The 21419-nt window shown below is 59.7% G+C and overlaps 1 protein-coding gene across 2 annotated transcripts in view; it reads left to right on the forward strand.

Annotated features, from left to right (window-relative positions):
* Positions 1–21419, forward strand: part of KIF26B (kinesin family member 26B) — a 286996-nt gene that overhangs the window by 254212 nt on the left and 11365 nt on the right. For both annotated transcript variants that reach the window (XM_036453379.2, XM_045587135.1), the window contains one exon: positions 5976–6135. In XM_036453379.2, the coding sequence (XP_036309272.1) occupies positions 5976–6135 (160 nt within the window). The remainder of the gene's footprint in view (positions 1–5975; positions 6136–21419) is intronic.

The raw sequence follows: 21419 nt of genomic DNA on the forward strand, positions 1-21419 counted from the left end.
CTGTTTGCTTATGTGGAGGGATGAACCCCTGTGGCCTGGCATTCAGACTCGGTGAGGGGACAGTTAATTCAGATTCGGTGAGGGGACAGTAATTAATTCAGACTCGGTGAGGGGACAGTAATTAATTGGTGAGGGGACAGTTATTAATTCGCCTCCTGCCCGCAGGCAGCCGCGGGCGCTGTCCGCTGGCCCTGGGGAGCGGAGATGACAGGTTCAAAGAGGTTTCCGAGCCGAGGCCGGTGTGGCTCAGTGGATAGAGCGTCAGCCTGGGGATTGAAGGGTCCCGGGTTCAAATTCTGGTCAAGGGCATGTACCTTGGTTGCAGGCACATCCCCGGTGGGGGGTGTGCAGGAGGCAGCTGATCGATGATTCTCTGTTGTCGATGTTTCTGGCTCTCTGTCCCTCTCTCTTCCTCTCTGTAAAAACTCAATAAAATATATTAAAAAATATATATATGTATATATTTAAAAAAAAAAAAAAAAGAGGTTTCTGAGGCTAGAGCTAAGCTCCCTGAGCACACGCCTGGGCCGTGTACACACACACACACACACACACACACACACACGTGTGGGTTATACACACACAGATCCACACTGTAGTAGACGGAGAGGCGTGTGCTAAACGTGTCCAGTCAGGATGGGAAGGGATGGTCCATGGGGGCGTGTCACTGCTCTGTGTCTGCACTAGGTCACGCTTAGACTATTTCCCTGGTTTACAGAGTCTGTGGCAGTTAGTGGGACCGACACTTCATCCTGCACGGGGACCCCCACCCCGCTTTGCTAATCTGTGCCGGCTGCGGGCCCCCGGGAAGCCCAGCTCCGGAGAGGGACCCTGTGCCGTATCGTGGACAATGAGTGACTCTCTCTGCCGTCTAGTTTCGCTGCGTTTCGGAGAGAGAGAGAGAGAGAGAGAGAGAGAGAGAGAGAGAGAGAGAGAGAGAGAGAGGCACCAGCCTGTCACCTGTGATTCAGAGACACGCCCATCTGCAGCGCAGGCAGGACTCAGTAATTGCGGGACTGAGTTTAAAAGGGGAAATCATGTGAAATGGTCTGTGCATGTCATCAGCGTGTTATTTCGGCTTACAGCACACGCACGCACACGCCTCCGGCCTCAGTCCTCCGCTCCAGGGCGGGGCCTGCTCCCTGAGATTCAGCTGCTGCCTCTCGTAAGCACATGCATGTCCGCCGTCTGGCCTGCGCTTTGCGTTTCTTCTATGTGACTCAGGGGCCTCAGTGCCCTGGGCGGCCAACAGAGAGACTTGCTCTAGTTTCCTAGCATGTTTTCCACTCGGTAACTTTCCATTCACACCTATTTAGCGTCTTTTTTAAGAAAACACACACACACACACTCATTTTTATCACATCTTTCCAAAGCACTGGATTTAACTTAGAGACGTCAGTCTTTACACGGTCTTCTTATTGCTTTACATAATAACGTGATTATAGTTCTCTAGAGGCCCGCTGCATGGCATTCGTGCACTCGGGAGGGTCCCTCAGCCTGGCCTGCACCCTCTCGCAGCCTGGGAGCCCTCGGAGGATGTCCAGCTGATGTCTGCGGGCAGAGGGCCCAAGCCAGCTGGCAGACATCCTCAGCACTGGCGGAGGCGGGAGAGGCTCCCACCACCACTGCTGTGCTCACCAGCCAGGAGCCTGGCTTCTGGCTGAGGGGCGCTCCCCCTGTGGGAGCGCACTGACCACCAGGGGGCGGCTCCTGCATTGAGCGTCTGCCCCCTGGTGGTCAGTGTACGTCATAGCGACCGGTAGTTCCACCTTTGAGCCGGAACCAGCCCTCTGACATCCCCCAAGGGATCCTGGGTTGCAAGAGGTGCAGGCCAGGCTGCACAATCGGGGCAGGGAGGGACAGAGGAGGGCTCAAGGGCATGTCTGGCCTATCTCACGGGCCTCCCCACCCTCTGTCCAGCCCCTGCGCCCTCTGCCCGGCCCCTCCCTCTGAGCCCTGCAGGGTGATGAAGGCATTTGGTAACGTCCTCAGCACACACACAGGGCGCCTTTGTTCTCTGCTGCGTTAGGACCTGCCCCTCACGCACTCGGTGCATCACCTCAGAGGCCTGAGCGTCCACCCCGGCCCGGCTTTTCCTTCAGTCTGCGGGCCGGGGGCTGTCCGTCCTCCTGTCTGTGGACAGTAATCCCGCTGCAAAGCAGATGCCGTTTTGCTTTAAAAGTAACTCTTTTCCTTGCATGGTGCCGCGACCTGACCTTGCAGGAGAGGAAAGGGGATAAGAGAGGAGCACAGGACATCCTCCCTTTTAAGGCTGGACATGCCGGGAGGCAAACAGAGCATCCGTCCTGGGTGTGGGGCCTGGGTGTGGGGCCGGGGTGTGAGGCCAGGGTGTGGGGCCTGGGTGTGGGGCCTGGGTGTGAGGCCAGGGTGTGGGGCCTGGGTGTGGGGCCTGGGTTTGGGGCCTGGGTGTGAGGCCTGAGGGTGAGGCCGGGGTGTGAGGCCGGGGTGTGGGGCCTGGGTGTGGGGCCGGGGTGTGGGGCCTGGATGTGGGGCCGGGGTGTGGGGCCAGGGTGGGGGGCCTGGGTGTGGGGCCGGGGTGGGGGGCCGGGGGGTGGGGTCGGGGTGTGGGGCCGGGGTGTGGGGCCAGGGTGTGGGGCCTGGGTGGGGGGCCTGGGTGTGGGGCCTGAGGGTGAGGCCGGGGTGTGGGGCCGGGGTGTGGGGCCTGGGTGTGGGGCCGGGGTGTGGGGCCTGAGGGTGAGGCCTGAGGGTGAGGCCGGGGTGTGGGGCCGGGGTGTGGGGCCGGGGTGTGGGGCCTGGGTGTGGGGCCTGGGTGTGAGGCCTGGGTGTGGGGCCGGGGTGTGGGGCCGGGGTGTGGGGCCGGGGTGTGGGGCCCGGGTGTGGGGCCGGGGTGTGGGGCCCGGGTGTGGGGCCGGGGTGTGGGGCCTGGGTGTGGGGCCGGGGTGTGAGACTGGGGTGTGGGGCCCGGGTGTGGGGCCGGGGTGTGGGGCCGGGGTGTGGGGCCGGGGTGTGAGACTGGGGTGTGGGGCCGGGGTGTGGGGCCGGGGTGTGGGGCCGGGGTGTGGGGCCGGGGTGTGCGGCCTGGGTGTGGGGGCCGGGGTGTGGGGCCGGGGTGTGGGGCCGGGTTGTGGGGCCGGGGTGTGGGGCCGGGGTGTGGGGCCTGGGTGTGAGGCGCTCTGGGCCGTAGACACACCAGGTACCGAGAGGCGGGAAGGAGCGCCCTGCGGCCAGCAGTCACCTCCTTCGCCCTCCCGGCAGGAGAGTGGAAACGGAGGTGATGGGTGGGCGGGGAGAGCCGAGGTCAGGGCCCAGGCTCCCGGTGACCTCCCCGCAGCCTGAACCCTGACACTCCCCGCTGCACCATCCTGTGGCTCCGCCCGCGGCTCTGCGGGTGCCCAGAGCCGCCCCGGGCCAGCACGTCCCCCAGCCCCAGGCGGCCACCCCACCCTGCGTCCGCTTTCTCTGCCCACCCGGCCCGCCCGCCGGGCGCCCACAGCCAGCCCCGTGGCTCCCTCCGCCCTGTCCCCCCACACAGGAGGGGAGGCGGGGAGCAGGGTGTGAGCTGGGCACCCCGGCAGGTGGGGATGCAGAGGCCTGGGGAGCGAGAGGGGAGGGCGGTGTGTAATCTGGTGAGATGTGTTGTACATGGACATGGCACCCGGAAACCAGCACCACAGCCAGAGAGGGCACACGCCCAACACCCCAAAAGTTCTGGGACCTTTGCCATCGCTCCCACCAGCTCCCCTCCCTCCTCCCTCCACTCCCTCCGTCCTCCCTCCAGTTCTCCCCTCCTCCCTCCACTCCCCTCTGTCCTCCCCTCCAGCTCTCCCCTCCTCCCTCCACTCCCTCCGTCCTCCCTCCAGTTCTCCCCTCCTCCCTCCACTCCCTCCGTCCTCCCTCCAGTTCTCCCCTCCTCCCTCCACTTCCCCTCCGTCCTCCCTCCAGCTCCCACCTCCCTCCCTCCACTCCCCTCCGTCCTCCCTCCAGCTCCCCCCTCCTCCCTCCACTCCTCTGTCCTCCTCCAGCTCCCCCTCCTCCCTCCAGCTCCCCTCCCTCCTCCCTCCTCCCTCCAGCTCCCCTCCCTCCTCCCTCCTCCCTCCAGCTCCCCTCCCTCCTCCCTCCAGCTTCCCTCCCTCCTCCCTCCTCCCTCCAGCTCCCCCCTCCTCCCCTCACTCCCCTCCCTCCTCCCTCCTCCCTCCAGCTTCCCTCCCTCCTCCCTCCTCCCTCCAGCTCCCCTCCCTCCTCCCTCCTCCCTCCAGTTCTCCCCTCCTCCCTCCACTCCCCTCCCTCCTCCCTCCAGCTCCCTCCCTCCTCCCCTCCTCCCTCCAGCTTCTTCCCTCCTCCCTCCAGCTCCCCTCCCTCTTCCCTCCAGCTCCCCCCTCCTCCCCTCACTCCCCTCCCTCCTCCCTCCCACCCGCGGGCACTGCTGACCGGCTCTAGTTCCTCTGCTCTCCTGGCATTCCCGGGATCCCACACAAACGGGCCAGATCTGGGCGGTCCTCGGTGTCACTCGCACACGTCCTGGGAGAGGCGGTCTTTGGGGTTGTGCCCCTGGTTCGGACACGTGTGTCTGAGGGGCGGCCCGCTGCCTGGGCGGCGGCCCCGTGTGCCTGTCCGCCTGCGATGGGCGTTTGTGCCGTTCCACACGTTGGCCGAGAGGAGGTGTCCCCGTCCCTTCCTCCGGCCTGAAGCACAGGGCTCATGGCACGTTTCTTTTTTTTCTTTTTTTTATGTATTTTACCGACTTTTCACAGGGAGGAAGAGAGAGGGATAGAGAGTCAGAAACATCGATGAGAGAGAATCATCGATCAGCTGCCTCTTGCACACCCCCCACTGGGGATGTGCCCGCAACCAAGGTACATGCCCTTGACCGGCATCGAACCCGGGACCCTTCAGTCCGCAGGCCGACGCTCTAGCCACTGAGCCACACTGGTTTGGGCAGCCGGCACGTTTCTTAGCTTTCCTGAGCGCCTGTGTTCCCGCCTCTGAGGAGGAGGAGGTACGGCTCCCGGTCTGACCGCGGGGACCGATGAGGCTGTGGGGGCCGGGCCTGGCGCTCGGCGGACGCTCAGCTGACACGGGGCCCCTCCCTCTCGGCGCCGGCTCTGCCGCTGCCCGGGGTGACCCTGGGTTCGAACCGGTGGCCCCGAGCTCCGGTCAGGTCCTGTGATGAGCAGCCAGAGCAGCTGGTCCCGCCTGGGTCGTTCCGGTTCCAGCTGGATCAGTTCCAGGACCCGCTGCCCACGGACACACGGATCTCCTTCTGGGCCTTTCCTCCCGCAGCCCCGCCCGTCCGCGCGCGCAGGACATGGGACGGATGGGTAATGGTATGAGGTCGGCGACGGGTGCCGGACGGAATGTAAGGGAGCCATGGCGTTGGCCACCCGGCGTGATTTTGTTGGGGTTCCCACCAGACCCGTGGCCGGCAAACTGCGGCTCTCGAGCCACCTGCGGCTCTTTGGCCCCTGGAGTGTGGCTCTTCCACAAAACACCACATGCGGGCGCGCACGGACAGTGCGATTGAAACTTCGTGGCCCTGCCGAAACGGGTGTGGCTCAGTGGATAGAGCGTCGGCCTGCGGACTGAAGGGTCCCGGGTTCGATTCCGGTCAAGGGCATGGACCTCGGTTGCGGGCACATCCCCAGTGGGGAGTGTGTAAGAGGCAGCTGGTCGATGTTTCTCTCTCATCGATGTTTCTAACTATCTTTCTCTCTTCCTCTCTGTAAAAAATTAATAAAATATATTTAAAAAAACAAAAATAAAGAAACTTCGTGGCCCATGTGCCGAAGTCGGTTTTCAGCCTGGGCGAGTCTGAAGAAGTGGCATTAGCACACTCCAGGGGCCCAAGAGCCACAGGTGGCTCTCCATCCACGGTTTGCCGACCACTGCCCTAGACCGTGACCGTCAGCCTTTGGCTCTCCCCCCCCGGACGCCCCCCGGAGCCGCCGGAGGACGGTGAGTGTCTGCAGACTAACCCCCCTGTCCTCTCCCCGCAGTGTCCGGGGGCCGCAGCCGCCTGCACCTGCTGGACCTGGGCAGCTGCGTGCGGGCGCTCAGCAAGAGCCGCGACGGCGGCGCCGGGCTGTGCCTGTCCCTGTCCGCGCTGGGCAACGTCATCCTGGCGCTGGTCAACGGCAGCAAGCACGTGCCCTACAAGTGAGTGCTCCCCGAGGGCGGAGGGCAGGCAGCAAGCAGGTGCCCTACAAGTGTGTGCTCCCCGAGGGCGGAGGGCAGGCAGCAAGCAGGTGCCCTACCAGTGAGTGCTCCCCGAGGGCGGAGGGCAGGCAGCAAGCAGGTGCCCTACCAGTGAGTGCTCCCCGAGGGAGGAGGGCGAGCAGTAAGCAGGTGCCTACCAGTGAGTGCTCCCCGAGGGCGGAGGGTGGGCAGCAAGAAGGTGCCTACCAGTGAGTGCTCCCCGAGGGAGGAGGGCGAGCAGTAAGCAGGTGCCCTACCAGTGAGTGCTCCCCGAGGGCGGAGGGCAGGCAGCAAGCAGGTGCCCTACCAGTGAGTGCTCCCCGAGGGCGGAGGGCAGGCAGCAAGCAGGTGCCTACCAGTGAGTGCTCCCCGAGGGAGGAGGGCGAGCAGTAAGCAGGTGCCTACCAGTGAGTGCTCCCCGAGGGCGGAGGGTGGGCAGCAAGAAGGTGCCTACCAGTGAGTGCTCCCCGAGGGAGGAGGGCGAGCAGTAAGCAGGTGCCCTACCAGTGAGTGCTCCCCGAGGGCGGAGGGCAGGCAGCAAGCAGGTGCCCTACCAGTGAGTGCTCCCCGAGGGCGGAGGGCGGGCAGTAAGCAGGTGCCTACCAGTGAGTGCTCCCCGAGGGCGGAGGGCGGGCAGCAAGCAGGTGCCCTACCAGTGAGTGCTCCCCGAGGGCGGAGGGCAGGCAGCAAGCACGTGCCCTACCAGTGAGTGCTCCCCGAGGGCGGAGGGCGGGCAGCAAGCAGGTGCCCTACAAGTGTGTGCTCCCCAAGGGCGGAGGGCGAGCAGTAAGCACGTGCCCTACAAGTGAGTGCTCCCCAAGGGCGGAGGGCGGGCAGCAAGCACGTGCCCTACAAGTGAGTGCTCCCCGAGGGTGGAGGGCGGGCAGCAAGCACGGGCCCTACAGGTAAGCTCCCCGGAGGGTGGGCAGAGGGCAGAGGGCGGGCGGAGCTGGAGGGGGGAGCTGGAGGGAGGAGGGGGGAGCTGGAAGGAAGAGGGCAGAGGGCGAGACCATGTGTTGGTTCAGGGCAGGAAACCCTTCTTCACTGACGGCCTCGGAAGGCAGGACCCTCCACAGTCAGAAAGGATGGAAATGCTGGCATCAGCCCGTCCTGGCTGTAGGCTGCCCAGGGGAAGGAAACGGAATCCTCTCAGCGGAGGTCTCAGTCCCAGCTGCTCTGGGGGTGCTGTGCCCATTGTGCGGGGTACTGTGCCCATTGGACAGGGTACTGTGCCCATTGGATGGGGTGCTGTGCCCATTGGATGGGGGCACTGTGCCCATTGGATGGGGGTACTGTGCTCGTTGTGCGGGGTACTGTGCCCATTGGACGGGGTACTGTGCCCATTGGATGGGGGTGCTGTGCCCATTGGACAGGGTACTGTGCCCATTGTGCGGGGTACTGTGCACATTGGATGGGGGTACTGTGCCCATTGGACGGGGTACTGTGCCCATTGGACGGGGTACTGTGCCCGTTGGATGGGGGTACTGTGCCCATTGGATGGGGGTACTGTGCCCATTGAATGGGGGTACTGTGCCCATTGATGGGGTACTGTGCCCATTGGATGGGGTACTGTGCCCGTTGTGCAGGGTACTGTGCCCATTGTGCGAGGTACTGTGCCCATTGGATGGGGGTACTGTGCCCGTTGTGCGGGGTACTGTGCCCATTGGATGGGGGTACTGTGCCCGTTGTGTGGGGTATTGTGCCCATTGGATGGGGGTACTGTGCCCATTGTGCAGGGTACTGTGCCCATTGTGCGGGGTACTGTGCCCATTGGACAGGGGTACTGTGCCCGTTGTGCAGGGTACTGTGCCCGTTGTGCGGGGTACTGTGCCCGTTGGATGGGGGTACTGTGCCCGTTGTGCGGGGTACTGTGCCCGTTGTGCGGGGTACTGTGCCCGTTGTGTGGATGCACCTACCTCATGGTGATGAGAGCAGGGGCTGTGATGGCTGGCCACCCTGTAGGACGCGGGCGGCCAGGTAACCGGGACAGCTGCTGCCAGGCTGACCCTCAGACGGACGGCATCGCCTTTAGACTGTAAATGTGCCACCGGAGCCGCGTGAGGCCGGGGGGAACGTGTTTTACCCAAAGCCTCCGAGCGGACTCACACAGCTGGGGGTGACCACCCATCTGTGCAAATGCGTTTCCATGGCCGGGGTCCCCCTTTCTGAGCGTGAGCGGGGTGCAGCCGTGCCCCTGGCCGCAGCCCGGGGCGTGCTGGGGTGACGTGATGGGGGGAAGGGCTGGTGGGGTTCAGAGCGCTGTGACCGGGAGCCAGCAGGACTGACCCGGGTGCCGTGCTCTGGGCACATGGAAAGCACACCTGCCGGCGAGGCTGTCTGAGGGTGAGGCACACACAGGGGATCCCCGTGTCCCTCTGTGACATCCTCAGCCTGAGTCAGCGACGGGGAGGGACAGGGCGCCAGGCGGCCGATGCCACAGGGACCCAGCGCTGCGTCCGTCCCTCCCCGCTGACTTCCTGCTGCCCCTTCTCTCTGGGGCCAGCCTCCTGGGAGGAGCGGGCGGAGCCTGGGGCTGTCGCTGTCAGCCCCGGTGAGCAGTCAGGAGCCAAGGTCATTTCTGGGAAGGTAGCCGCCTCGGGGCACGGCCGTTCACCCACACCAGCCAGCAGCCTGGAGCCTCACATCCACGGCGGCGACGGTGGCGAGTGACCGGTCACAACAGAGGCGGCTCTTTAACCGTCACCACTTGCCTGGCCGCGCGCGGTGCAGGCAGGGCCGGTGGTCTGGGGGCTATCAAGCGCTCGGAGGGTGCTTTCTCCTGCGGCCAGTTGTTATCATTTTTACAATTTTTATTGATTGATTTTCAGAGAGAGAGAGAGGAAGGGAGAGAGAAACAGCCATTTGTTGGGTCATTTATTTTTATTTAATACTTTTCTCGATGTCAGAGGGGAAGGAGGAGGGTGAGAGAAACATCAGTGACGGGAGAGAATCGTGTATTGGCTGCCCCTTGCACATCCCCCACTGGGGATGGAGCTCACAGTTGAGGCCTGTGTCCTGAGCGGGATTCGAATCGTGCCTTTCTGGTTCATAGATCGACACCCAACCACTGAGCCACACTAGCCAGGGCTGTGCCACTTCCTTTTGCATTCATTGGTCGCCTCTGGTATGTGCCCTGACTGGGGATCGAACCTGCAAACCATGGCATGTGGGGACAACGCCCTAACCAACGGAGCTACCCGGCCAGGGTCCCGGCGGGCGGCCAGTGCGGGCGGGCGAGAGAGGAGCTCATGGCTGCTGTCAGCCTCTCTGGGCAGCCCCGGCTCCCGTGGGCGTGGCGGTGTGGCCTCGGGGCCCGAATGTGTCATTTACGCTTCACACGGAGTCAGTCACGTAGGTGTTTTCCGGGGGAAATGCGAAGGAATATCCGCGCTTCGGATTTCCATGAGACGGCGGGGAGTGGAGAGAGCTCTGTGTAAGGCGTGTGTGCGTGCGTGCATGTGTGCCTGTGTGCGTGCGTGTGCATGCGTGTGTGCGTGTGAGATGTGAGACACACCCCCACGCACACCGGTGCCGTTAGCAGCCTTTCCGTGCACACGGATGCTGCATGATCTCCCGATTTGCAGGGAGAACATCCATGTGGAACTATTCGCACCGACTCCGGTCCCCGGGCGTAGCGTTCGCCGGTTAGAAATGAAACAGCCCAAGGCTCCGTTGCCAAGCAGCGGCCGCAGTGCCGATGCTCGGTGCCGCTGCTGCAGACACACTCGTCGGCGGCATCGCGTTAAGGCCGTCAGGACGCGGCGAAGGCGGGTCCGGCCGTCGCCCCCGCGGACGTCCCTGTGGCAGGAGGTTCGGCGTCCGTCCCTCCATCACGCCTCCGCCTCTGTGCGCCTCCCGTCCAGCGGCATCTGTCTCCGCGGTTAATCCCGAGGCTGCTCTTGCTCCCCTGAGAGCCGAGGCCGCGAGAGGCCTGCCAGGTCCGTCTCAGAGCCGCCACGTCCCCGGGGGTGGGGGCCGCCGGGGACCCCCTGGGGTCACGACCCTGGTCCCTTGCTAGTGAGTAGACGAACTGCCTCCGAACGCCACCCCTTCTGTTCTGGTGGCCACGCTCCGGCCTCTGAGGGGGAGCCGGTGCTGGGCCCCTCACCACCTCTCGGGGCACCGCGGTGTCCCTGCTCTGTGTCTCCTGGGTGGGCCCCTCCTGGCTCATGGCCTTCCTTCTGGGGACAAAGACCTCCTCACTGGCCTTTAGCTTCTCACGGTTCCCCCCCCTGATGTTCAGTCTCCGAGATCACCAAACGCTTCTCTGCAGGCTCTGACCCAGTCGGCAAACAGAGACAGGGGTCGGATGGGGACGTGAACCCCCGTCTGCTTAGTCCTGGCCGGGAAAGGGGGCTCCCGCCTGTCCCTCCGCAGCAGGACCCCGGGACTCAGGGACGGGCAGGGGGTGTCGGCAGGGCCGTCACTCACCTGGAGTCTCGGGGGGCGAGTGGAGGAATGCGTGTGACCGGCAGGGAGACAGTGTCCCAATAATTCCACAAGGGACGTATGCACAGGTGGCCTAGGCGCCTCAGCCAGGAGTCTGGCACGCACGACCCTAGCTACTTAATTAATAATTGCATTATTAATTAAGTACCGAGCATAAATCACACAGGAGACAAACATGCAATGCACGGATCACTCACGGTTTATTTGCCAGAGTCCTGGTGGGTTCCAGACCTCGGCAGGCCACCCGGGGATCCACACTGACAGACAGATAGACAGACAGACACACACACACACACACACACACACACACACACGGTTCACAGAGGACTTTGCAGCTGCAGCTCAGCTTGAGTTGAGGCCTCTCAGGACGGCTCACCATCCACGGCTCAGGGTTCGGGGCTCACGGCTCAGGCAGAGCTTTGACTGGTGCAGGCAGGGGAAGTGGAGAGCGACCCTCCGTGGAGGAGCAGAAGGGACGTCTCTGATCTTCTGTGGGGCTTGCTCAAACTGGCCACTCGTTTGTAAATAAAAAGAGCCACGGGATTGTCCCTCTGAAAGCCTTTGCGATGGAGTCGGCATCTCCCTGCCGCATCCAGACCTCCGCTCAGGGACCCACGTCGCAGGTCTGGGGCCAGTGCCGTGTTCACACGCGGTCTTCGTGGCAAAGCAGCCCCTGTGTGCGACGAGGGCCTCGCTGGGTGCGACCTCCCCCGCGGCAGGGCGCAGGCAGGGCGGCTCGGCGCCGTCTGTTCCCTCCGTCAGTGACGGCTTTTCTCTGCTGCTGCTGCTGCTGCTGCTGCTGGGGACCCACCGCGTCCTTCCTGACAGTCCCTCTGGTTTGCTAGTCATTTGGTCTGGAGAGCAGATCTAGCTTCTGTGTTTCCGGCCTGGCCAGAAGCAGAAAGTGGTCATTCCGGATGGTATTTTTATTTATTTATTATTAAATAAATAAAAATACATTAAACAATGTATTTTTATTAAATACATTGTTTAATGTATTTAATTTCTTTGGACAGCTTAATTTCCTTCACCATGCCCCATCAGCTTCCTGCTGTTGACCCTTCATCCATGTAGGAACGTCTGGTGCTGCCCCCGGTGCTCGGCTGGGTCTTGGCCAAGGTGCCCGTGTCTCTGTGTTTATTTTCCTCGGGGTGTTCACTCCTCCTTGGGCTTGTACATGTGTGGGTTCCGAGACCCGGCGAACAGGGTTTATCTCTGTCTTCGCACTGGCTTCTCCCCGGCACCTCCAGCCGCTGAGGTTAATCTGCAGCATGTTCTCAGCCTGCGATACTCGGGGCCACCCAGACACTGAGAATTAGAGCTGCGTTAATCTGGCCTGTGGTTCCTGCTCTCGCGATAATTTCTCTTTTGCTCAGGGCTGAGTTCCCAGACTGTTGTGTTTTGTAGATGTGAGCGGGGGTGCAGGTGGGGGAGGGGGCGGTTGTGGAGGGGAATTTTCTCTTAAAATTCTCACGTTGGCCAGGCGTTGGGCTGTCTTCTGTTTTCCATGCCCTTTAAGGCTTTGTGGTATTGAGCCGACTATCACCTGGTTTGGCAGAATATCTTCGGGGGTCAGAGCAAGCCTCCACACTCTGCTGGCTTCTCTGAGTTGCCAATTCGTTTATTTTTTTGGCCATGAAATTCCTTACTCTCTTACAAGCCCAACAATGCATTTAATAAGGTTTGTGAGAAGACTTTACCCACAATGCTTAATGGTACTCGGTGCCTGAAGGACTTCTTAGCTAAGGAGGCTACTGTGTTGCTTTTTGCTACTTTTCTGGACTGATCCCTAATTCCGAGTTATAACTAAGAGAACCACATAATTTACTATCCAAACCTGGATACTTGTGAGAGTGAAAAGTGGTCATCAAAATTATTAATTTTCTGACAAATCCATTTATATTAGTGGGCTTATAAAATAGTTCTGTTAAAAAATTACCTTCAAAAAATAAAATAAATAATTTTTTCTCTTTCTTTTCTTTCTTTTCTTTTCTTCCTTTCTTCCTTTCTTCCTTCCTTCCTTCCTTCCTTCCTTCCTTCCTTCCTTCCTTCCTTCCTTTCTTTCTTTCTTTCTTTCTTTCTTTCTTTCTTTCTTTCTTTCTTTCTTTCTTTCTCTCGTTTTTTGTTAATCCTCACCCAAGGATATTTTCCCATTGACTTTTAGAGAAAGTGGAAAGGAGGGAGAGAGAGAAACATTGATGTGAGAGAGGCACATCGTTGGTTGCCTTCTGCATGAGCCCTAAGCTGAGCCAGGGACTGAGCCTGAGCCGGAGGCACAGGCCCTTGACCAGAATCAAACCCGGACCCTTTGGTCCGCGGGCCGACGCTCTATCCACTGAGCAAACTGGCTAGGGCAATAAAATAACTTCTTACAAAAAAATCCATGTGCGTCAAAGTAAAACAATTAAACATTCCTTTGCATTGTTTGTTAGAACATTACAACAAAGTGAGTAGAATAATTTTTCCTGAGATGCCTTTGTGTGCGTGCATCGTTTTCAGCATACCGATACCCAGAGCATGTTAATCTTTTCCTTAAGAAGAATTTATTGTCTCAGAGCCTCAGCATTGTTCTTCTTTGTTTATCTAAGTGCTTACCTGTGTATATGGACGTACATGTGTGTTAGCATATGAAATGATCCATTTCTCCTGGTAGGATTACCGTGGTCTGGCTGAAAATGACTTAGCATTTATGTGTGCCACAGCCCACCGGAGTTCATTTCAGTGGAGCACGTTTCTCAGTTCATGAGACTGTTATGCGTTAAAGTCTCCAAAGACTAGCCTGGTTGGCGTGGCTCAGCGATTGAGCGTCAACCTATGAACCAGGAGGTCACGGTTTGATTCCCGGTCATATGCATGCGGGAGGCAGCTGGTCAATGATTCTCTCTCATCATTGATGTTTCTCTCTCTCTCTCTCCCTTTCTCTCTGAAATCAATAGAAATATATTTTAAAAGAAGATTAAAAGGTCTTCCCCCAAGTCAGTTTCAGGAGCACAGTAGAATTTCAGAAATAACCCTTTTCTCCGCTGGTTTGTGTCTCACCCTCGCTCACTGCCTCCCGCCTGTGCAGGATGCAGGGCGGTGCTCCCCGTCACCAGTTCTGTTCCATTCCATCACTGCAGCTCAGCACAGGCATCGGGGGCGGGCATGTTTGTGTTTGACTTCATTACGGGTTTGCAACTCATTTGGAATGAGATGGAACCAAAATTTAGCTCGTTTCCAACACGCCAGTCCTTTCTGTCGGACACTCAGGCAGAAATATGTCCTGACGTGAAAGCTGTCTGGCGTTGTTGACGGCTTCTTCTCTGTGGAGAGAAAAAAAAAAAAAAGTTAAAAACTGTCATCTGTCGGGTTTTAATTTTATATCATTTAAACTGGTTTGAAAGCCTCAAATATTTTTCATATCCAACTGGTGGCAGACAGCAAGAGACCTGCGCACTCCCCGAGTGGCATGGTTTCTGTGCCACACAAGCTTCGCCAGGAACTTCTATAGCTCAGTGTCTCTAGCTCCGTGTACGGTTTGGATGACAGCTTGTGTCTCTGGCAGAAACAGAGCTGTGTCTCAGCAGTTACGGATCCCGTGTGCGGGAACCGACTCCAAGTGCGTGTCAGCACCGTTCCCCCATTGGGTGGGAACGCCGTGTCCTAACGAGTGAGCATGTGCACTGTTCGTCTGCATGTGCTGCTGTGTTCGTCTGCATGTGCTGCTGTGTTCGTCTGCATGTGCTGCTGTGTTCGTCTGCATGTGCTGCTGAGTGAGACCGTGAGAGACCAGGAGGGTCTGCCTGAGTCTCCGCCTCATTGGTTTATGTCATCATAACAACAGACTATTTTTAAAAAAGGAAAATTCAGGACGAAAGACATCAGACAGGATGAAGTATAACAGCACATACTGAGACTTTCCGGGGCAAATAGGACCCGTGCCTAGCCCCGTGGTCGGCAAACTGCGGCTTATGACCTTCATGTTCCTTCATCTGGAGGATTCCTCAAACCCCACAGAGAAGGACAGGCGTGAGCAGGAATCAGGGAGAGGCTCTGGTTGCCATGACAACACGACGCTGGAGCCCATCTGTGTCCCCCACTGGTGCCCAGCTCCCTTTTGGGTGCCTGCGGCCATCGGACGTTGGAACTAACGCAAACGCTTACCCCTGGATGTGAGCTAAATTTCTAAACAGCACAATGAGCTCATCCTCACGCAAAGATGCATCAGGGTGCTAACGCGCCATAACCCAGCGGCTTCCTTACCCTCCCCCCCCCTGACAGTCCCCCCCCCCCCCCAAGAGCTGTCACAAACCACCAGCCAGGCTCTATGCGAAGCCCCAGGGCCAGGCAGGCGTCCATGGCAAAGCGTCTGTAAGTAATGGCGATGGCCGGGGCCAGAGGAATCTGGAGGAGGAAGTGAGATTTGAGATAATGTGAGAAATGGAAGGGCAGGATTTACGTTTCCAGTTGCATCAGGTTCAAGTTGTTCTTACTGCTCATCTGGTCCTACAGGCGGGTTAACGAGCGAGCTGACCAACGGGCCTGCGTCTGTTACTGACCTGCCTGCGGGCTCAGTTAGTGCAGGGGGTCTGCTGTGACATGAGACACCCTTATAGTGTCTCAGACGGCGTTAGCATATGCCTTTTTAGCATTCTGTTCACTCAGGGGAAGCCTGTGGTCCCCTCGTTTCCTGTTTGTCTGCGAGGTCTACTCATTTGCCTTCTAAGTTATTGGGGGTTTTTAGTTTTGTTTTTCAGCAAAACGATGACGTTCCTAGCTCCCGATGATGTGAAACTGAATAGAAATAAGAATAGGGTCCGCCGAAACCGGTTTGGCTCAGCAGATAGAGCATCGGTCTGCGGACTGAGAGGTCACAGGTTCGATGCTGATCAAGGGCATGTACCTTGGTTGTGGGCACATCCCCAGTAGGGGATGTGCAAGAGGCAGCTGATGATGTTTCTCTCTCATCAGTGTTTCTAACTCTCTATCCCTCTCTCTTCCTTTCTGTAAAAAAAAAAAAAAAAAAAATCAATGAAAAAAAAAATATATATATTTTTTTAAAGAATAGGGTTCCTTCCCTTCTTCCCTAGAATTAGTAAGTCATACACTTTTTCAAAGTTACGGTAAAGAAAGGCTGACATTAAAGGAAAGGTCAGGAAGCACAGCTCCTGCCTCAGTTGCGTAGGATTCTGTTGAAAGAGTGAGCGGCTGGGCTCCTCCGCTTCCTCCTGCTTCTCACCAGCTCCGCCCCCACGTTCAGGGTCACGGAGGCACCTGTTCTAGACAGCCACGTGCGAGGAAGAACGCAGTGCCTGTCTGGGTCAGGGGCACCCCCAGACCCAGAGAGAGGCTGTGTGCTCCTCGGGGGTCTATGGTGAGAGAATATTACTGCCCATCGTTGTTACTGTGAGAGGACAGTAGGCACACCTTGTCGCTCTGAGTGGCGATGGCTTCGGGACCTCACCAGCAGGTGGTCTGAGGCAGAGCAAGGCCCGAGCTCACGCCAGGTGATGGACATGGTGGCTGGCCACCAAGGCCGGTCCTTCGGCGGAGCGGGTGCTCCCTGCAGGTCCTTGTCTGAGGGGCGGCCTCATCGTCGAGCACTGCAAATGCCAGTGTTTGCAGGGGCACCTCCGGCCCCCTCGCCGGGCCCAGGAAACCCCTGTTGCTGGTGCTTTACTACTCAGGCCCGAGTCCATGCTTGTCCAGCGAGGCTGAAGCATCAGGCCCACTCCTCCCCAGCGCCCAGCGGGCCTGCCTGTGCTCCCACAGGGCACGGGGGCCAGGAGCTGGCCCTGGGCAGCAGGCTCTTCCCCTGCAGCTGACTCCCGGGGCCAGTGCCAAGCTCTTTGTACCTGATGCCAGAAACCAGGCCGCTTGTGCCTTCCAAGGTTGGCCTCCGTGCAGGGAATTCTAGGAAAGGCCAGTCCTGCCCCTCAGAGGACTCCCCGGGGGAAGGTGTAGAGCACATGTGTCAAACACAAGGCCCGCGGGCCAAATCCGTCCCGCCAGGCCTTGCAATGTGGCCCGCACCGCGCTGTCATCACTGCACTCCACTGCGTTTCCATCACAATGACAGTTTATGACTGTTCAGTAAACCATTCGGCCCGCGATTTAGGCTGGATTTTAGATTTTGGCCCCTTCTCTGATTGAGTTCGACACCCCTAGTGTAGAGTCTTCTCCCACGAAGCCATCCTGAGCGGCTCACCACGCCCCTCACCAACACACAAACCCAGGGGGTGGCTCCCCTCTGGAACATGGCTGTCGGTCTGGCATACCCCAGCAGCGTCACAGGTGAAGGCGTTTGCCTGGGACCCAGAAGTAAGCAGGCTCGAGACTCGTCTCATCCTCAGCCAGCGGACGGTGATGCCACGTGTGCTGGGCACAGCCCTCTCTGGGGGGTAGAGAACCAGCGGGTGGTGCCCGCCCGCCGGGGCCAGAACCCCGGGCCCGCATGCTGGTGTCTCAGGTGCTGGTCGCAGGTGTCCTGGGCCTCAGGGGGCCACAGACCAACAGGAAGTGAGCGGGAGGGAGGCAGGAGGGAGGGTGCCGAGTGCCACCGGAGGAGCCAGAAGCGGTGTCCAGTCTGTGACTCCATCCCACCTCCCATCTGTCTGCTTTTCCTTTCCATTCTCCCTCCCTCTCCCTCTCCAGTCCCTCCTGGTGGCCAGCAGGTGAGGGCAGGGGCTGGGAACTCCTGCTGGCATCCCGTCTCTGAGACGCTCCACCACACGCCCTGGCAGTGGACAGGTAGAGTGGCTAGAAACTGGGACGGTTCCTGGAAGGCCAAGTGGTTGCTTTTTTTGGGGAGCTTAGCGACCTCCATAGAGATGCCCTCCTCAGGGAGCAGCAGGACCTGGCGGAGGGGCTGTCCGTGGTGCTGAAGCGGGGTCCGCCCCGGTGGCCTGGCCCAGCGCTGGTTCCTTCTGCAGGAGACCCTCCCCCGCTTCTCCCTCCCCCCGCTTCTCCCTCCCAGCCCTTCGCCTCCTTCCGGAGGAGTGGACTCAGCCCTGTCAGGAAGGGAGTAGCCTTCTTCTGTGGGATCACCCGGCCCCATGGCAGCCTGACCTCTCACATCACAGCAGCCTGCACAGCTCAGCGACTGCCCCGTGGGAAGGAGGCGAGTTCTGTCGGGTGCTGTAGGGAGCTCCAGCAGATACAGGGTCTTCGGGGGCAGAAGACAGGACTGCCCAGTAACGTAGCGAGGCCTGGGTGTCCTCCATCAGGGAGGGACAGTGTCCGTGTGGGCGCCTTTCCTTAGCGTGGGCTGCGGTTGGAGCCCTGCAGTTTGCTCAGTGGTTAGCGCGCCGGGCCTGGGACTGAAGGGTCACAGGCTCCATTCCGGTCGAGGGCACGTACCTTAGATGCAGGCCAGATCCCCAGGCCCAGTTGGGGTGCATACAGGAGGCATCCAAGGCACGTACCTTGGATGCAGGTAAGCAAGATGTTTCTCTCTGTGTGTCTCTCCCACTCTCTACAAATCAATGGGAAGATATATACTCAGGTTAGGATTAACCAGCAGAACGAAGTCATTCTCTGCGTGGTTAGGGTGGGAGGGAAGAGGGATGTGTGTGGATGAAACGTGGCTGTTTGAAAGAGCAGCACTGTCTGCCTGCCCCAGCACGCTGCTCAGGCCCCTCCTGCCCTGTCCCCCCCCCCGCTCTGCCCCCCTGCCCTGCCCCCCCCGCTCTGCCCCCCTGCCCTGCCCAGCCTGGAGGCTCCCCAAGCCCCGACCCTGAGCTGGGGACGGCAGCCCAAGTCCCCCCCTCTGGCCTCACTCCTGGTACGAACGGAGTGTGTGCGGGTGGTTGGCCTAGAAGCTCTTTAAACCTTTTTATTTTCCCGAGTTAAGCCTGCCACCTGCGCCTCCCATCCCCTGCCCTGTCTTCCACCCCCGTCCCCCACGTCGCCGTCCGAGTTTAAGGACCGGGGTGACGAGGGGGAACCGAAGCTTTATGGCCCCCGTTTCCACTCCCGGGAAGACAGGTCTGGAGCCCGAGGCCCCGGCCACGTCTGCCGCCGGCTCCTCCGGCTTCACTCAGGAGAGCAGAGCAGCTGGTTGCCAAGCAACGCGCGTCCCCGGCTGCTTCCCGCAAAGTGGACGTGAAAACCATCCTGATGGCTCCCGCGTGGGGGTCCCGTGGGGGACCCGGGGCAGACGGTGTGCCCCGACATCACACCGATCTCTTCTGTCCTCGGTGCCTCTTCCTGAGCACGCGGGCGTGGGGTCCGCGGGCTCATCCCGAGAAGCTTCCTGGGACGGCCGCGCCTTGTCGCCTGCAGAGTCCGCGTGACAAACCTGGCGACTCACCAAGATGCACGTGTAACCCCGCATCGCGACGCGTGTCCCTTCCTGTCTCCCTCTGACGTGCTGATGGCGTGTTCCCGGCCGGGCTGAGGGAGGCGTCGCTCTGCCCTCTCACCCTTCGGCCTGGGAACACGCATCTTCTCACGGTCTGTGCAGCGGGGCCCGCGTTCTGCACCTGTGAGCTTTCCGTTGGTGATGTCACTGTTTAACTTACCCCCCCAATCTCCTCCCCCCCGCCCCCCCTCCCACGCCCCAGTGAGGCCTGTGGGGCCGTCAGAGTTCCCTCGGGCAACAAGGCTGGGCGTGCCTTCTGGGCTCCTCCGTTCGCTGTTGGCATGAATTTAATGTCCACGAAACAACGTGGTGCCTCCGGGAAGAGGAAGAGGAAGAGGAAGGATTCATGGGTCTGTGGCCAGGCTGGTGGGGAAAGTCTCACGTGTATGATGGTCCCGGCCGGTGGCTCAGATGGTCGGGGTGCCGTCCTGTACACCAAACGGTCCTGGGTTCGACCCCCAGTCCGAACTCGTGCGGGAGGCAACCAATCGATGTGTCTTTCCCACGTCAGTAAAAACATAATCCGCAGGTGAGGGCTACAAAGTAAAAGGAGATTTAAAAATAAAGTGTGTGATGGGAACGTGGCTTGTGGTATTTGTCGCTCATGAGACGAGGACTGATTAAGTAAGCGCAGTGGGCAGGGCCGCCGGGAGCTCAAGGCCACAGGGATGTCCGGTCCTGTTGCTCAGGGTCAGGAGGGTGATGCCCTCCACAGCCAGAGTTTCATTGTGAGGAAATGAGTGCTTTATTAGAAGGAAGTTATAATAAATTAGTGCTTTAACATAAGGATATTAGTGTTTTATTTCAAGGAAATTAGTGCTTGTAATTCATTCTTTGTAATCAATACGGTGTCTTGGAACAGAAACACATATGCAACCAAGTTATGTGTTGACCTCCCGACCCGTGACCCAGGCCTCTGGGCCCCCACCCATGTGTTTCCCGGGAGTAGCTGTGCCGTGTGCAGACTCAGTGCTAACAGAACTGCTGTCACGAGAACTAAGAACCGGCTGTATGTGCGCACAGCTGAACCCCATGGGCACTGTCTACACACACACAAGTGCACACACACACACACACACGCACACACACATGCACACACACACATACACACGTATACACACATACACACTTGCCCCGGAGGACTGCCACTGCCCGGTCAGGTGCGGCGAGCAGAGCCTGACTGCCCGGAGGGGCAGACGTGACTTCCCCTCGGTGGAGGGCCTGCTGGTGGCTGTAGCGCCCCCTCTGGATGCGTTGTGAAAGGCGTTAGAGGTTTTCAGGCAGGCCCGCTCCTCCTCCATAGCCCAGAGTTCGCGGGTCTGGGCTGCTGTGACAACTACCACAGATGGGTGACTTCTACCACGGGAATTTATTTAGCAGTCGGGGGTTTGGGTTTTAGACCATGGCATCGCAGATTCAGGGTCTGGAGAGGCCCCACCTCGTGGTTCCTGGACAGCGTCTTGCCATAAGCTCACGTGGTGGGGGGGGGGGGTGAGGGGACTTCTGGGGCCTCGTTCGCAAGGGCACTAACTAGTTCATGGGGGCCCCACCCTCCTGGCCTAATCACCTCCCAAAGGCCCACCTCCTAACACCATCATGTGAATTTGGGGAGGACACACATTCAGCCCCTCTCCCTCTCCATCCTGTCGCTGTTTGTTTTGCTTGAAAGGAAACCCTGGCATATTTTTTAATTGCCCTGGAACTGAGCCTGAGTGATCCCAGCAGCCCCAAACTGGCACCTGAACTGGTCCCAGATGGAAAGGAAAAATGATTGTCCTCACACCCGTCTCTCCTCCCCAAGGCTGATGGAGGTCACGTGAGAAATGTCCTCCCCTCTCCCAGGTCTGATCTCTGAGGACGGTGGCCTGCGTGTCACACTCAGTCAGCCGAGCGGGCCCATCCCCCTCAGGGAGCTGTGCAGGGGGCTGACGGGCACAGAGGGGAGGACAAACCCCTCACTGACCTTGTGACACACAGAGGGGTGTGAGCTGAGTGCACGAGTGTGAGCTGAGTGTGCATGGATGTGAGCACACATGGGTATGAGCTGAGTGCACACGGGGTGTGAGATGAGCGTGCACGGGTGTGAGCACACATGGGTATGAGCTGAGTGCACACAGGGTGTGAGATGAGCGTGCACGGATGTGAGCTGAGCGTGCACAGGGTGCCTGGGCAGTGGGCTGCCTCCCGAGGTGAGCTGAGGTGGCGGTAGCTGAGCAGACATGTGGCTGGAGTGGAGCCACCCTCTAGCTCCAGGCAGGGCGGAGCTGGAACAAGAACAGGGATGGACTGGAGCCCCCTCCAGATCCCGTTTGAAGGTCCCAGAGACGTGTACATGCCTGGGCCTCCTCGGGCTCAGGGTCTGGCTCCTCAGCCTGCAGTCCCCCGAGGTGGTTTTCCAGGAGGCTCCGGGTTCGGTGCTGCCTGAGGCTCGGGCTGTGTCTGTGTCGTCACTGTT

The sequence above is a fragment of the Pipistrellus kuhlii genome, unplaced genomic scaffold, assembly GCF_014108245.1.
Source record: "Pipistrellus kuhlii isolate mPipKuh1 unplaced genomic scaffold, mPipKuh1.p scaffold_m20_p_25, whole genome shotgun sequence".
Taxonomy (NCBI): domain Eukaryota; kingdom Metazoa; phylum Chordata; class Mammalia; order Chiroptera; family Vespertilionidae; genus Pipistrellus; species Pipistrellus kuhlii.